This window comes from Macadamia integrifolia, chromosome 12 (genome assembly GCF_013358625.1).
Source record: "Macadamia integrifolia cultivar HAES 741 chromosome 12, SCU_Mint_v3, whole genome shotgun sequence".
Taxonomy (NCBI): Eukaryota; Viridiplantae; Streptophyta; class Magnoliopsida; order Proteales; family Proteaceae; genus Macadamia; species Macadamia integrifolia.
Genome location: NC_056568.1, coordinates 5,232,707 through 5,250,335, shown reverse-complemented (window position 1 = coordinate 5,250,335; position 17,629 = coordinate 5,232,707). Strand labels below are relative to the sequence as shown.

Genomic DNA, 17,629 nt, shown 5'->3' with positions numbered 1-17,629 from the left:
GTGGTTGTTATCTGCTTATGTTGGCTTCTATGCAGTAGAAAATGCTATTAATCTTAAGGTTATCATCCCCATTGTGTCACAGAACATCAACCTTAGGTCTGCCATGAAGACAGCTGGCCTAATGGACCTCCCACCAGTGGCACTTTGTGGGTTATCAGGACATAAAAACAGAAAAGTTCACTATCCTCCATCTCTTATGGAGCTGTGGCTGAGATGCACCCAGCTTCGAACCACTGATGCTTCAATTTCTGGTCAGTCTACCAAATATCTACTTTTCAAAGTACATTAGTTAGAGATCTGAATTAGAGGAAGTGATAAAATTCTAGTCTTGCAGTCTTGCCAGCAGGAAGAACTTCTGCGACCCAACTTCTGGAACCATTTTTACCGTCTTCATCAAGTGAGACGCATGATCAATTCCCCATGGCATTTGTAAGTTTTCCATTCGATCTTCGTTTTTGTGGCTGGTTGTTTATCAAAGTGATCTGTTTCTGATAGCATTTGATTGTGAAGCCTTTGGAGGATCTTCCCAACGGAGATGATTATCAGCCATTTGAAGTCCCCATGGAGAATCCAGTTGTCAACCTTAACAACATTAAAGTGCCATGGGATGTCTCTGCAGAGAAACTAATGCCCGATCATATCAACAATGAATTCCCATGGAAAGTCTCCACTGGAACACGAGGGATCAATCTTGTGGACTTTGAAATGCCCATAAATGAGGCCAACCTGCTCGTGACACCAGGAAATTCTGGTATGTTTGACAATCCTATTGGTGTCTCAGATCTCTACAGAGAAGTCATCACATGATTACTAGAACAAGTCTGGCATAGTTTCTTTTTTTTTTCATGTGTCCTGTCATGATTAATTGAGCAAATGCTATGGAATTACAGGAAGCAATGCAGGTTCCATTCCCAGCTCGGAATCTGGACATGGTTTCCAGATACATATCCAAGAACTCCAGCTGCATTCTGAAAGGTGGTTAGAAGTTTTCTTTTTCTCTTTCTGGTCAAGAGTAGAAGAAACTGGAATATGAGAATTTGGTCTTTCACATCTGATGGATAAAACTTGCAGCTTGATGTGTGACTACCATAAATTTAGGTTGATCAGGGAAAGATTTAGTCACCTTTGTTTCATGGAAAACAGGTCCAGCAAAAAAAGACCTTATTCTTCATCACACAGCCGAAGCAATCTTGAATCAGTGGCAGAGGAGCCATCAGCACTATTCGAACAAGGTTTCAAGCTCCCAGGAGTATATGAAAATGGGCCCACCCCAGATCATGGTACTCATAACTCAAATAATATCTGCAACAGATTCTAGTAATAGTGGTAAGAGTACTTAATGGTTATTTTTGCAGAACTGTTGGTGGAAACTGGGCCTACTCCAAGCCAACATCCTATTGTCAATCACCCTATTGACAAAATCACTGATACGATGCGGAAGTAGATCTCTTCTTTATTGTTCTTATGATTCTTATGCATATATATGATGTATTTGGCTTTGGAACATGATGATCATGGAGATTTGACTCTATTTGTGGCCTGTCATGTATTTGGTGTACAGGTATCTGAAGACACATTTTGACATGCCGGGGGTTCCTCAAGTCGAATCTCTCAATCACCTGGCCTTTGGGATGGAAAGACGTAAGGCTGCCCAGCTATTCTACCAAACATGCGGTATTGACATACTTCCTCTCCTCATCCACTACAATACATCATATTTTTTTAACTGAGGTCAATGCTTGCAGTGTATGTTTTGAATTGTTATACCTTGTTAGAAGCAATGTGTTGATGCATCGCAAGACGTCAATAAACTAACATGGTTGGATGACTGTTTGCAGTTCTTGCTACCCATGACTTCCTTAGAGTTGAGCAGACTATGGCGTATGGGGACATCCTAATATCTAGAGGATCAAAAATGTGAGTGGAGAATAGGGATGAAAGATGATCACCTTGCATTATTCAAGTTATAATGGAGAGTGACAATTCGAAAAGTTTAAGTAGAAAGAGGCTATTCTTCCTCTCTCAAATTTCTTAATGTTGTAAACATTACAAAACGAGTTGGAAGTTTTATACAGGCAAGTAGGAAAAGAGGGTAGCTTGTCCTCTTTTCTTATTGTTTCTCTTGTCTTATATTATTCTAGAAGCAAGAACATGGTATAATCAGGAACAGCGTAAGACACAATATTTGGACAGATTAGAAGAATGAAAGGAGAATTTAGTCGAATCATAATCCAGCGGTCAACATACTCTGAAGTTCAGGTTGAGTCTAGAGGATTAATAGATCTATCAATTGGTTAAATAATCTAGGAAATCAGTTTAGGTTTTAATAGATAATTTCCAAGTTGCTTATATTTCAAGCTAGAAGTATTAATTGAGAAAAGTCTGCAGAAACTGATGATCACTTCTAAAGAATATTAAGGGTGACCTAGTGCACGAGGTTCTTGTCACTGTGGGGTCTGAGGAGAGTCATAATGTATGCAGTCTTATCCCGACTTTGTGGGGGTTCACATATATAAAAGCCGCCTTTTGAAGTAAATAGTCCCCCTCTCCCATTTGATAAAGAAAACAAACTCAAATCTAGATTCTCAATACTAATTAAGGAGTATTCTAATCTAAGGCAAACACTTTTTTTTTTTTTTTTTTTGTGGAATATGCAAACGCAATTAAGCCTCTTAACACTACTATTTCCATAATGCAAAATTTAATTTTATGTTAGCCTCCTTCCTTATGACAAGTAGCCCATGGCCCATAAAATCTATGGCCCAAAATTGTACTTTCTTAAGCTGAATCAACTGCGCTTAAGGTTTTCCCCTACCCCTGTACTAATTATGATTATTATTATTATTATTTAGGACTGGACATCATAATAAGCTTGTCAGGACTCAGGATTGCTCAGGTTTCAAGTAGTGGATAAGATTGGAGTTAAAATTTTGTTGATAGGTTGACCTCAAGATCCTCTACTTATATGTCCAGTCTGAGTTTCTTTTCAAAATATATTTTACCAAGTGACAAGATAAAAATAGAAGGATGCATAATAGCCTGGAATCAAGTATTGGTATCAGATCGGCTGGATCAGATTGGTATCGGTTGAGACTGATCTCGATACTTGATCGATCTTGAGATGGGTATTGATATCGCCCTGGGTATCGGATACAGATCCAGATCAGCCGATCCAACCCAATCCATTAAAAGAAATTTAGAACTTAAACTGATAAAGGACAAACAGGAGAGAGAGAGAGAGAGAGAGAGAGAGAGAGAGAGAGAGAGAGAGAGAGAGAGAGAGAGAGAGAGAGAGAGAGAGAGAGAGATCTAGGGTTTCTGGGGATAGGAAGCTGGTTCTGGGGCTTGTGTTTGGGAACAGATCATGGCCGCAGGTATCTCAACCACCTCCGTTCTCTTTTCTTGGGCGCCACAGGCCTCATGTCCTTCTTCTACCTTTTAATCCCCTTGCCCGTCATTCGTGGCGTCTAGCTCTCACAAGGCCTTTCTTTTTCCTTCTCTGCAGAACTTCCCCACCGATAAATCGGGCTCTGCTCACCTTGGCTTGGCCTCGATACAAGCCTCGATAGTCTCATCCTCGCCCTCTCCGCCCTCCTATTCCTTGTCCTCACAACAAGCTCTGGCGACTCAGTGGATTCATTCGAGCTGCCATTCCTTCATATGAGATAGTAGCTAACATGGTTTGTTTAAAGTTGGAAACATACAAGAACCACTAGCTGAATGATGGGAACAACAGATACTACTCAGCACTTTCTAGTTCTCCATGTTAATATTCAATCAAACCACAAACCAAGCCTTGCATGTATTCCAGAATCAACGAAGTTCAACCTTATTCAAATCAAAAGGACAGCCTAAAAATTAAATCCAAGAAACAAAGATCTTGATCATTGTAGCAATTTGTTATTTGATCACAAATCAGACACAAACAACCAAGCCTCTCGTCCACACAAAATTACTACCTGGAACTACATCAGGAGTCCCGATATTCACCTCTTGTGCCTCTGAACAAAAGGGGAATTCATAGCATCCTCCTCAGTGAGTCCAAGAGAAAGCTTGGTGATGATGGTGCGGTGATGGCAAAACCGACCAAGAAAGGCCAGTCCCTTTTCCACTCTCTCTTGAAGAACACAGTCTCTTCCACTCGCCCTATCTTTTTCTCCTCCTGGGTTGCCCTTACTCCCCTGTTCTGAACTCTGTGACTTTGTCCTCCTTTCATTTTGGTTTTTTAATATTTTTAGATAATTTTTTTTTTACCGATCCTAACCGATACTGTGATTGATCCAGGAAAACTGTACGATTTCCGATCCTTAACCAATCCTTGACCGATCTTTAACAGATACCTATCCTTATCGTATCGGTTTTGGCTATGACCGATACCAATACCGAGTTTTAAAACCCTGCATACCTGTACATATTTTTAGTATTTGATTCTATTGATTATAAGAGGGTGTATGGACATACATGGACAACTGAAAAATTAAAAGAACACATACCTTGACATGAGAGTATTTGATTGAATTAGGTCCTACAATTTGACATATGGCTAATTCAACCCTAGACTTATGTATCTGGGTCAGAACTATGACCACATCATCACATCAGGTGACTAATAAATTGGTAAGCCACCTTGATCTGCTTATTAGGTTGTTCATCTAAGGCAATTTTTTCTCTTATTATTATTATGAAGAAAGAACACTACCGTAAGTGTGTCTATACCTAGACACAATGGGTGTGAAGAAACCGCTTTACCCAGCACTGAAGATACTCTTGTACATCCTCTCCTTGGTCCACGTGTTGGCATGTACCTTGACCAGTGTGGTAGTGGTCTATTGCCCTTAATATTATTATTGTTATTATTATTATACACTTGCAAACTGACCTGTAAATTGGGACAACAGATCTGAGCCCCAGTCTAACAATGTACTGAGGTCAGAGGTGTAAGGACGATTTACCTGAAGGGTACTTTGGTAATTGGAAGAGGCAGCTACTTACTTAGGTAATTGGACATGGTTTTAGTTGGTCTCACATATCTTTACTAAAACCCCCCCCCCCCCCCTTACCTGTTATATTACCTTTCAAACATTTGGATCCCTTCCCAATGGATCATTCATTCTTATTTAGTATTTAACAAGAGAAGAAAGTAACAGCCAGGAGACTCAGTCAAGGGTGGGTGGTAGTTACTGTCCCTACCTATTTTTAACCAAATCCATTTGATTTGAAATGGTTATACGGTTCCTCTTTATACAGACTTTTCAAGATTAGATGCATTAAGAGATATACTACAAAAACAGAGGAGATTAGGGAATTGTAATAAACAAAAGTAGAAAAGATTAAAACAGTAACAATATATTCTCATTGCCTTGGCTTTTTGATGGATGATGGAACATAAGTTTCTTTATAAATTAATGGGAGCTTTTTGGGAAAGGAGTGTAAGGTACGTAATTCCATTGCCTATACATTAACAAGGCTGTCACTTCAAAGTTAGATACTTTTTCTTTCTTTCATGTTTTGATGTTTAAACAACTAAAGTCTCTCTCTCTCTCTCTAAGATATGAGTTTTGTCCACATGGCCACCTATAAACCATAGATGCTAAATGAGGCAGGCTTTTTAGCAGATAATGCCATATTATACTTTTTAATGCTGCTTTTGTGAGAGTGCTTTACTTTAAGAGAAAGAAGGAGACAAGAGCTTATTGTCATTTGGATCTATGCAAAGTTTGATGGTGAAAGAATGAAAAAGAGAACTCTATAATTTTAACTTTGACACACACATTTCACGGTGCCCTTCTCAGCTTACACTATTAATGGTATATAACCGTTATGGGCCTCATGGTTGAGAGCCCGAGAGAGAAGAGGGACCATGCCATGCATTAGGGTTTCCCAGTTTGTAACTAACTGTATTGCTTTTCTTTCTCTCTTTCTTTCTTTCAATCTTCCTTTCTTCATTCAAATACTCCTTTTCTAGCATTCTCACACAGCTTTGCCCCCGCATATTTTTGGTGTGCTTTGTATGTCTTTTAAGACCAATGAGATATCAGCTTTTTGACTAAGACTTATGAAGACTCTCCCTTGCACATGAGGTCCTAGCTCAACTAGAGTGGTCTTTGTATAGCATCCATATGTTTGCAAGTTTAATCCGGTTTCTCTCATATCGAGAAACTTTCCTTTTGTTAAAGGTCAGCAAAAGAATTATATTAATATGAATATAGATGTAGAGGATTAACATCCAACTGTACCCAGATGACGGGATAAATAAAAATAAAAATAAAAATTGACTTGTAACCCAACCTTTGGCATTTCCTTCATCAGCAAAGCACAAGACAAACTACATGACTACAGGTAGGGGTGTCAATTCCTAAACCGAGCTGATAAAACTGGTCGAACCAAACCGATAACAACACGGACCGAATCGAACCGAAGCCTTATTGGTTCGGTTCGATTTCGAGTATTGCAATCCCAAAACCAAACCGAACCATACTGGGAACCGGATGAACCCGAAACCAAACCGAAACTGGCTCAAAACCCGAACCGAAATCAAAATCAAACCGGTAAGAAACCGAAACGCTCCAAAATTCATTAATAAAAAATCAAAATTTGCATAGTTTTGTATACATTTCTATGGAAAGTCGAATCCAAACTAGACCAAAAACCAAAACCAACCCGGTTACAAATCAATTTAAGAAACCGAAGACAAATCGAAACCAAACCGCACCGAAACCGAAACCAAACCAAAACCAGATTTTCCTTATTGGTTCGGTTTTGGTTTCAACTTTCCCACACCGAAACTGACTCAACCCGGATCGAAACCGAGCCGGACCGACCGATTGACACCCCTAACTACAGGTAAGGGTGTCAATCAGTCGGATTGGGACAATTTCGGTCAAGCCTAATCAGGCTTCTTCACTTTATGACTTTGAACACTGACCGGCTTGTTTAAGTAATCGGTCCTCATATTCTAGACGTGACCAGTCAGAAATCGATTTTTCATTTGGCTGGTCAATAAAGAATTAAAGGAATGCTTGCAATGTAGCATGTTTTTAGCCAATAAATCAGCTAAAAAATATTGATTTAAACTGAATATCCGGTCAAATCAACCATATTAGCATTAGCCATTTTCACACATATGCAAAGAAGGCATATGTGTGAAAATGTGTTGCAAACTCTTGATTAAAGAATTCCTTTGTCTTGCCATGGATGTAGCGTACAAAGAGGGCACATGCACACAAAGTTGAGATGGTGGGAGACATTCCCAACCATGACATGAGGCCCTAGGTCATGTCAAGACATGCTAGTGCGGTAGTACCTCCTTGGGCTCCCAACCAAGAAAACATTCCCAACCATGACATCGTTGTTTGGATGTTTGCAACTTTTGTTCTTCAACTATAGTATCCATACATCATTTCTAGTATTTTTTTTTTTTAATATATGTATCAATTATTTTTTATTTTTTGAATTCTTTAGTAATCAATTATTGTTGTATTCTAAGTCTTCAAAAAACTACTTTGCTCTCATGGGGACACTAGGAATGAAAATGAGGCTTGTAGGGACTTGTTTAATTAGATAGGTCATAAGGGAAGCAAATTAAAGTTGAAGATGATTGAGGAATGAAGGGAATGAGATCTCTCGTTTGGTGTGTACAGGATTTAAATTTTCTTTGATATATACATGGTTTATGGGTTGTCTTATACCACTCACAAGGTTGAGAGAATGGAGATGGAGCTCTCCTTTCTATGCAAAAGGCTCAGCAAGGAAGAAGATGACTCAGTCATCTAACATGGACCATGGCAAAGCAGATTCAGTTATTCACAGATTAGCTCCATTAAGAGAGACCAAGAAGGATCTATTGTGAGGGAAAGACCGGAGCTGATCCCTCTCTTTGTTCATTAATTTTCTTGTCACCTGTTCAAATCTTCAGTTTTATCAATACTTGCCATTATAATTAATGTTAAGTTTTGTCTCGAATTCTTGACCCGTTTTGAAGATTGACCCGATCTGATATATTTTGATGGAGACCCGAATGAGAAATTTTCTGAGATCTGTGATGGAAGCAAAGGGGTTGGGCCGATAGGCCCAAACCCGGAGCTCATCACTGATCTCATATGAGGGTACGGGAGCGTAACCCCCATGGTGCGGTTCGACCGGATCGACCGCGACTCAATGGATCGACCCGCGACTTGGAGTATATATAATGTACTGTTGCTTGTTGAGAAAGTCATTGTATTTTGAGGTTTTTTTTTTTCGAGCTAGGGTTTCAGGGTGAGTTTTCTCACCACTGCTTAAGTGTAATCTCTCTTCTGCATAGTGAAACATCTTTTTCTTCGCCCGAGGACGTAGCACACCACCCTGGTGTGAACCTCATTAAATCTCTATGTCGTGCGGATCTATTGTCTCTTTATTTTTTTGTGTTTCTTGGTGTTTGATCTAACAATTAAAAGGAAAAGTTTGTTCTCACCCCTTCAATTTTACATAAGGGTGCATCTTTTTGTCATTGAAGTGAACGTTCTATTGATTTCCCTTGTTTTATTTTCGGAAGTTATTTAACATCTCACTTCACTATTTTGTAATAATTGATTAGTACGACATAAGATGTTGGCCTTTCATTGGATGATGGCTGTCTTTAATTGGATAGCCAATGGAAAAAATATACATACCTAGACACAGGTGGATGCAAAAAGAACAGGTTCCCCTTCCCCCTCGTGCACTGAAGATGTTCCTTTGCGTCATCCTATTGGCCTCATGCATTGCTGTTACCTACACCAAATTGGTGGAATTCTTTCTCCCATATCAAAAATCTTTTTTTCTTTTTCCTTATTGATAAAACATATTATCAAATTGGTTTTAGGAATGAGGCGCACAACCCTTTCGGAAAACATTTATGCTTGAAATGGTACATTTTCTGAGTGCAACGGGTTCTATACACAGATCTATATCCTTGTTTTTTTTTTCCCAAGAATATTTAATATTAAATTATTTTTTCTTTTCTTATCATCCAAACGAAGTCTAAAGGATAATGGATAGAACATGTGTAAAACGCTAAATGTCGGTGCAGCCAAACCGGACTCACATTTTCTTCATCCAAATTGGAAGCTACCTACTTTGTTCTTTCACTTACTGATTGGTTTGTTTAATATTTTGAAATAAAGAGTTCCCTAAAGCTAAACTTTAAGAGAGAGAGAGAGAGAGAGAGAGAGAGAGAGAGAGAGAGATGGATGGTGGGTTGGATCTGAGTTCTAATGCATGAAAGTGTCAAAAATATGTGAACCATAACATGATTTCTTCTTTTTTTGGGTAGGATCCATAACATGATCAAACGCTTTATTCCTTGTCATCTCGAGTCCTAGAAAGAAAAACGTACACAGTTCCCAATTCTTTCAGACAGACAGTCCCGCGCCTCTTTTCAGGCCCTCGGAATTGGAGAGAGTGAGAGAGAGTGCCAAGTTTATATATTTAGCTAAATCTTCAAATATTCTTAACAACACATGACATCTTTGGGGTATAAAGAACGAAAACAGTCTATTCTAGAGTTGTATAAAGTTATATAGAGAGAGAGAGGAGAGAGAGAATTGTTAAGTTTCTAAGTTAATTGCTTAACCATAATTGAGGGAAAAAAAAAACAGGCTACCTGATTGCATGGCTCTTGCGCTTAGGAGCATCAGAGCATGTGAAATTTTCTCCATTTAAAAATTTCGTCCATATTAATATTTTTACATATATTCTTATTAGTTCTTGGGTCGTTGCTATACAGTTATACGATCAAGCAGCGATCTCTTATCCCTATAATTAATATGGGGATGCATGTGAGCTTAGAAGTAGTGTCTGAGAAAGATTCTATTATGCCTTCCTCCCTCCTGAGTCTAATGGGGTCTCTCTATGTAATGTGAATCCGGAGATTGATAGTTCTTTAGTGGAGGAGTTTTTGGAGCCTATGCTAAGTGATGCCGTTGTGGATCTAATCTTAGAATTTGCTTTCTTGCATTCCAGATTGCGATCTCTTTTTTCGGCTTCTTCGCTGCATGAGTTTGAGGCCTCTTCGAAGTGCTACAGAGAAATGATGATTTTGATGGTCGTTACATCTATACTGGATGAAGCTAAGTCACCGAGAAAGATTTGCCCCGTCTTCACTCCAAGGAATGGAAAACTTAATTTGTGGTTTGACCTTAGGGTCTTTGTACTTTCTTTTCCTTTGCCTTAACTAAGGATAATGTGGTACCTCTTAGTTTCTTGCAAATTTGGCTTAAATCTTGCCTTTTGACTGTGTCTTCTTTGCTCTTTTAATAAATTATCTTATAAAAAAAAATAAAATTGGAACATGTTTTCTGTCTGAGAGTATCTTTGTGTCCAAACACAGGGAATGCAAAATGACCACCTTGCCCCTTCTGATCGATGCATGAGTGTACATTCTCACTGGCTGGGGTGCTAGCACAGGGGCCACATTTTTGTGTGGAAAACTTTCCCAATGAATATTGAGAGAGAGAGAGAGAGAGGAGTCCCAAGTACCTCTTTTGCATTATATAATTGTGTATTAGGAAAAAGAATGCTACCTAGTCATGCAGCCCCTACGAGAATGTGGGGGCTAATGTGGAACTGCACAAAGGCATAAATAATGGGTGGGGTTTTTTAGATTTCACAGAGATGGGGGCACCATTTCGCCCCCTCTATGTCTGGGTGTAGGGTCCACGTGGGAGATTTCAATTCCTCGTGTGTTTGTATATATTAATAGGGAAAATGTTGGCGCCCGTTGTGGCTCTCTTTCTTTTTCCTCTTTGAAATTAACCCTACCCCTCGTATGTGATGGCTCGTACCATGTCCCCATTAGTGCTACCCAATTGTCTACCGCACTCGGACAATGTGCCTATTATTGAGCCTAACCTTTCAAAGCCCAAACTTAACTTGCCAGAGTAATAAATGTGTTGGGTTCTAGCCCAACCTGATTATACTTAATCGTTTCCCGGCGGGTGCATTTACTAATCTTGACATGGTTGAAGCCAAATTATTGCTTGTTTAGAGATAAATTTGTTATTAGTTCATTTAAAACCCTTATAAGACCCGCTTAGCCCTATTAAAGATTGGAATTGGATCGTCCGTTTATAATTAATGTGACCATGTCAAGTATATGAGGATCAATTACTTAAACAGGCTGATCATGGTTCAAGCTTCTAAAATTAAAAAGATTAAGAGCTGGTCACGGTGCAAGGTTCTAAAATTAAGAAGATAAAGCGAGACCAATTGACACCTCCTATACCTCTCGCGTATTAATATTATGAGAATATATGAGAGAGAGAGAGAGAGAGAGAGAGAGAGAGAGAGTTGCCTTTGAGACTGCATTCGTCCTGCTTGTCAGCACATGCATTTCACTTTCCACTACAATATCGACTTTGGACCCCAAAATTTCCCTCACCCACAAGAAAAGCACAGCCCACATCCCATAAAACTTCACTCAATCCCACTCCTCGCAACCATATTACTGATTACTTGCCCAGACCTCCATAACACAAACTCCTTCCGCATACATACACAGCATCACACTCCGTACTAGATTCCAGCCTCTTCCACCTTTTGTCTGTCTTCTCTAGACCCTCTTACTCTCTAAGTGTCTGAGACCCCTCACACATATCTCCTCTTCTCCAACCCAAAATCCATAGTTCCATTTAAACAGCAAAACTGTCATATATAGAGAGAGAGAGAGAGAGATAGAGAGAGAGAGCAAGAGAGAGAAACCCAATTCTTATTCTTGTTCTTCCTATCCAAATACTGCATAGAACCTCTTCCTTCATCTCTCACATCTTCTTGTCCATCATCTACAACTGTTATAGCAAAATGAGAGCAGGAGGTTACACCGTGCAACAGACTCTAACTTCTGAGGCTGCTCGTGTTGTGAAACAAGCGGTGAACCTTGCAAAACAGCGTGGCCATGCCCAAGTAACTCCTCTCCACGTAGCCAATACCATGCTTGCCTCCTCAACTGGCCTTCTTCGAACAGCTTGCCTTCACTCTCACTCCCACCCCCTCCAGTGCAAAGCCCTTGAGCTCTGCTTCAATGTTGCTCTCAACCGCTTGCCAGCCTCTACTTCTTCTAGTCCCTTGATGGGTCACCACTCCCACCACCACCCTTCACTCTCCAATGCCTTGGTTGCAGCTTTCAAGCGTGCGCAAGCCCACCAGCGCCGCGGCTCCATCGAGAACCAACAACAACCTCTCCTCGCTGTGAAGGTAGAGATAGAACAACTAATTATATCTATCTTAGATGACCCAAGTGTTAGTAGAGTCATGAGAGAAGCCGGTTTCTCAAGTACCCAAGTGAAAACCAATGTAGAACAAGCTGTTTCTCTGGAGATCTGTTCTCAAAATCCTCCTGTAACTATTAAGCACACACCTCCTCCTCCTCCTCCTCCTCCTCCTCCTCCTTCTATGGTTCAGTTTGGAGTTAAAGTTGCCAAACCAAGGCTGTTGGATCAAGTTAGGAGTGATGATGTGATGAGTGTGGTTGAGACTTTAATGCATAGGAGAAGAAGTACTGTAATTGTTGGGGAGTGTTTGGCTAGTATAGAGGGTGTAGTTATGGGAGTTAAAGATAAGGTTGAGAAAGAAGATGTTCCTGAGGGTTTGAGGGATGTAAAATTTGTATGCCTTCCTCTTATCCCTTTTGGGAACCTATTGAAGGAGGAAGTTGAGCAGAGACTAATGGAGCTTAGGTGTCTCTTGAAAAGCTGCGTGGGGAAGGGAGTTGTGTTGTATTTAGGTGATCTCAAATGGGCTGCTGAGATTAGAGCTAGTTCTATTGAGAAAGGAAGGAACAACTATTATTGCCCTGTGGAGCACATGATTATTGAGCTTAAAGGTTGGTTTGTGGAATTGGAGAGAGTGGAGGAAGGCTTTGGCTCATGGGTATTGCAACCTTCCAGACATACATGAGATGCAGGATAGGCAATCCTTCCTTGGAGGCTATTTGGGATCTTCACCCTCTTACAATTCCGGCAGGCAGCTTGAGTTTGAGTCTCAACAGTGACAGGTAAAATACATGAACAGTTTTTTTGAAATTGTAGTTCATATCACTCTTTAAGCCATATCTTTCTCTTCTCTTCTCTCTAACTATTGTATAAATCTATTATTGTATCATGTTTCGATTGGAAAGATCTTGTCTTCTTAGATTTCCAAAGCTAAGGCATCTATTGATAAAGTTTGAAGATTTGAATCCATTACTATCATGTCAGATAAATGGGATCGAATAGTGAAAATCAATTAATTTGTTGCTTTTTTATTTTATTCTATTTTTATCTATCTATTTATTTCGTATCTCACAGTATTTACCTTAAACATTACTCTTCCCTCCCCAACCCCACCCCACTCCACCCCACCCCACCCCACCCCACCCCCCTTTATTTTTTTTTTATTTTTTTTTATTTATTTTTTCTGGCTGGATGTCATGGCCCGTAAATGATATGTAAGACAGTTTGACCAAATTCCACTTCTCGACTTCTAGCCTTCCTGATTCATGTCTATTATCTAAATCAAACTATTTTAAAGGGGGAAAAAATGGCATTCACAAAATAGAAAGACTTGAGTAGTTAATAGTGAAAAACACATCCTCCAAGTGACTTACCAAAATTCTCATTGTCTTTGTTTTCTTTTATTCCTTCAGTGATTCACAAGGCCAGTTTAGAAGCAAGAGAACTGGAGATGGGTCAGGTTGGTCTTTGCTTGAAGGTGGAATTGATAAACAATTAACTTTCTGTGTTGATTGGTCAGCCAAATTAGATAATGAAGCTCGAAGTCGAGCAAGCAGTAGTTACAATGACTCCACCACAACTTCCATCACCTCAAGCTTACCTTCATGGCTTAAACATTGCAAAGAAGAGAACAAAAGATTGAGTGAACAGGTAACAATCTTCTATGAATTTGGACCCTCTCCCGGCGTGGTGACCTCTCCATATGGGATCCTACAGTCCATGGAATATCAGACCACGAGTCAATGGTGTATTAAATGCTTTGACTCATAGTCTAGATACCAGCAGTGGTGGATCCCATGTAGGGAGTGTAACCCCTCTCCCCACGTGGGAGTTGATCCATACTCATAAGCTTATCACCCCCCCGGGCAGTTATCCCTTCCATATTAAAGCAAGTTGAAATTTTCATTTTCTTCTACTTCTTCTCTCCACTTATCAGGATTGTATCGAAGTCAGAGATCTCTGCTGTAGATGGAACTCCCTTAGCAGTTCAGTCCACAATCAACAACAACAACAACAAACCGATAAAACCTTGACTTTTGCTTCCACATCACCCTCTTCTTCTACTTCCGTCTCTTCACAAGACCAACACTACCCTAACATGCACCAGACTCACCATTCATGGCCCATAATTGTTGAACCTAAACAGTCATGGATGGAACATCGTATTTGGATCTCTGACAATTGTGAGGATGAAGGATTGGAACCCAATTTGCGAGTGAAGCCAGCTCTTTTATCCAAACCTTACCCTAACCCTTGCTCTACTCCTAATTCAGCTTCTTCAAGTGATGTAATGGAAATGGCGGAGTACCGTCGAAGATATACGGAGCTCAATGCAGAGAATCTGAAGACCCTATGCAATGCACTAGAGCAAAAGGTTCCATGGCAGAAGGACATAATTCCTGAAATAGCAAGCACTATTCTTCAATGCAGGTCTGGGATGGTAAAAAGAAAGGGAAGATTGAGACACAGTGAACCCAAAGAAGATACTTGGTTGTTCTTCCATGGTGTTGATGTGGAAGGCAAAGAGAAGATTGCAAGAGAGCTGGCTGGCCTTGTATTTGGATCCCAAGCTCAATTCATCTCACTCAGCCTGAGCAGTTTCTCATCGACTAGGGCCGATTCCATTGAAGATTTTAGAAACAAAAGATCAAGGGATGATTCAAGTTGTAGTTATCTTGGGAAATTTGCTGAAGCAGTTTACAATAATCCCCATCGTGTGGTTGTAGTGGAGGATATAGAGCAAGTTGATTATCATTCTCAATTGGGTATTAAAAGAGCAATTGAAAGAGGGAGAGTAACCAATTCAAATGGTGATGAAGTTCTACTTAGAGATGTGATAGTCATTTTGAGTTGTGAAAGCTTCAGCTCAAGATCAAGAGCTTGCTCTCCTCGTGTGAAGCAAAAGTCAGGTGAGACAGAAGAAGGGAAAGAAACAAGCCTATGTGTGTCCTTGGATTTGAATCTCTCTGTGGAAGAAGACAATGTCTATGATCAGTCCATCGATGGTGTGGGGCTTCTAGAATCTGTTGATAGACAAATAATGTTCAAATTGCCGGACTCGTAAGAGAAGAAGTCCAATAGATATCTTCTTAGGTGGGTTGCTTTATTTTTTATTTGAGATGAGGAGAGTCAGCCATGTAGATTGTAAAACTACTACTTGTATATACTTTTACCATCTTTTTGTAAAAAACATTTCTTGGGTGAATAGTATAATATGTTGTTGATCTTTAATTTTCTTTGTTGGTTTCTTTATATGGATTTGAAATTCAATGGTCGTTTATTTCTTTCTTTTCAACCCTTTTCTTTCTTGGAATACAAGAAAATATGCCTATTTTAACCATTCTAATTGAGCAATTAATGCCCATTGACTTGTGATCTTACACCTATGGATTCCATGTGAGGAGATTAGCAAGTGGGGAAAAGATTTAGACTTAGGTATTGGTACTACGCACGGCAAAGGAAGCATAATTGGGTGTTTGAGATGGACATAAAGAATGGTGGAGAGGGCATTATCTACTTGGTTCAGGAGGTGTGAAAAAGTATTAATGACTCTAGATGGATACATTTTTCCTTACTCATGGAGGAAAACTTTCTCGTTTGTATTTTAAGTATTAATATGCTCTTTCCCTATTAGTACCTGTTTAATTTATGCCATTAACGAGTGCCTACTGTTATTTCGCTGGAAAAAAAAAATATTAAAACTAATGAGGCCCACTTTATCCCTTGGTTAGAACTGGCCAGCTTGTCTTTATGGAATTTGGATCCATTAAAAACAAAAAATCTTCATAGAACTTATTCCGAAATAAAATTTTCAACGCATAGGAGGGATTTATTCCGGTGTATATAAATTGACATCTCCTATACTATGCGAGTATATAAAAGAAAACACCTGAGGATTAATATACAAGGGGCCCACATGATGGTGATTCATATACAAATCACCACATGATTGTGAGAAAGGAGAAAAAAAAATGCACTTCTGATAGGGTATATTTCATTTTTCCTTAACTTAAGTATCATCCAATGTAACCTACGATTACAACAGTTGATGGCCCCCTCAAGGCAGATGCATTTGATTCATGGAAGCATGCATGAAAGACAAACATTTCAAGACACAGTCAAGGTGAATGACAAGATCAAACTGCTAACAGAGGCTAATTGTTGTGGTACTAGGCTTGGGCTGTGAATTCAATTGCCTAAATATTTGCACACGTGAACAGATCAAGACGTAATTACCATGTCAGTTTTTTTCATGTCTTTTGTTATTTTGTCATGAGCGATGGGACATTAACAATGCCCCAATATCTTCTTCCTGTGAGTGTTTCTTTTTGGTAGTAGAGCCTTATTGATGAACTTATTATTAGACCTTCATTGGATCAATCAAAGATGTCCTCAGTTAGTGTCTTCTTCTAATCATTGTAGTCTTAAAGAATATTGAACAGGACATATTTCATGCTCTTTCAAGTAGCATCAACTTAGCAGCCATTATACAACTGGACTAGGATCAATTATTTTTCCTTTTGGCACATCTGTTAGAAGCCATGCTTAACTCCAAGGGATTAGCTTAGTTGGTTAGGAGAGGATACGGTACTCCACAGAAGTGAGGTCTTGTGATCAAACCTTCATCGATGCACCTAATTTCTTAGGGTTATCGTACAAGAGTTTTCGTCTCGGACTGATCCGGTCCTGTGTAAGCGGTATCACAGTGACCTTAGGGACTAGTTGGGTCAAAGATCGGACACCTTGGTAAAAAAAAAAAAAAAAACCATGCATAAATAGTTCTCCTAGAAATATTCTCTCTCTCTCTCTCTCTCTCTCTCTCCAAAATTGTGAGACTAAGTCAAATATTAACCTTAGCATTCCAAAGGAATAGCTGCATTAGGAGCTGAGAACAGAAGGAATCTATTGCAATGTCATCCATGTGATTGTTTTACATGGCTGATGATAACATCACTCTATCAAGGAAATATTTTGCCTCAAACACTGACATTTATATTGGCTGAAGTTTCCTTTTCCACCATTCCTCACAGGTTGGGGGTGAAATATTCTCATCTTTACTTACAATCACAATGGAACCTACATGGATTGTCAAAAGAATGTTGGGAATGCACAAAGTATGAGTTAAGGTATGATCCCTAACGTAAGAGTTGTGCAAAGTAGAAGCCACTTTAGAAGAAAAAATAAAGTAAAATCTTCGTTAAGAGATATCAAAAGGGCACTACTTTTCAGGCTTGGTGATACCTTTTGCAAAAGAATCCCTTTTTCTTCTTTTGATTTCGTAACCCAAAACATTCTCTCATCTTTCGAAAGCAGTGGTGGGAAGGGTTAAAAAAATAGAAAGAAGGCAAGATAGGATTAACTCCCTAAGCTCATAGATAGGCATCTCACCTTAGACTTTAAAG

The 17,629-nt window shown here is 39.4% G+C and overlaps 2 protein-coding genes across 2 annotated transcripts in view; both read left to right on the top strand.

The window, feature by feature from the left end:
• The window catches only part of LOC122057962 (sister chromatid cohesion 1 protein 1), a 10,807-nt gene extending 8,689 nt beyond the window's left edge, over positions 1–2,118 (top strand). The window contains exons 15-22 of the mRNA XM_042620333.1: positions 83–251; positions 335–429; positions 511–751; positions 891–975; positions 1,144–1,280; positions 1,356–1,440; positions 1,562–1,674; positions 1,839–2,118. Of these exons, the coding sequence (XP_042476267.1) occupies positions 83–251; positions 335–429; positions 511–751; positions 891–975; positions 1,144–1,280; positions 1,356–1,440; positions 1,562–1,674; positions 1,839–1,921 (1,008 nt within the window). The 3' untranslated portion in view covers positions 1,922–2,118. The remainder of the gene's footprint in view (positions 1–82; positions 252–334; positions 430–510; positions 752–890; positions 976–1,143; positions 1,281–1,355; positions 1,441–1,561; positions 1,675–1,838) is intronic.
• A 9,296-nt stretch (positions 2,119–11,414) lies between these two features.
• LOC122057373 (protein SMAX1-LIKE 3-like) lies at positions 11,415–15,458 on the top strand. The gene is given in 4 exon segments (XM_042619445.1): positions 11,415–12,832; positions 12,835–13,009; positions 13,640–13,877; positions 14,164–15,458. Coding segments are annotated over 4 exon segments (2,556 nt in total). The 5' UTR covers positions 11,415–11,817; the 3' UTR covers positions 15,292–15,458.
• The last annotated feature ends 2,171 nt before the right edge of the window (positions 15,459–17,629 follow it).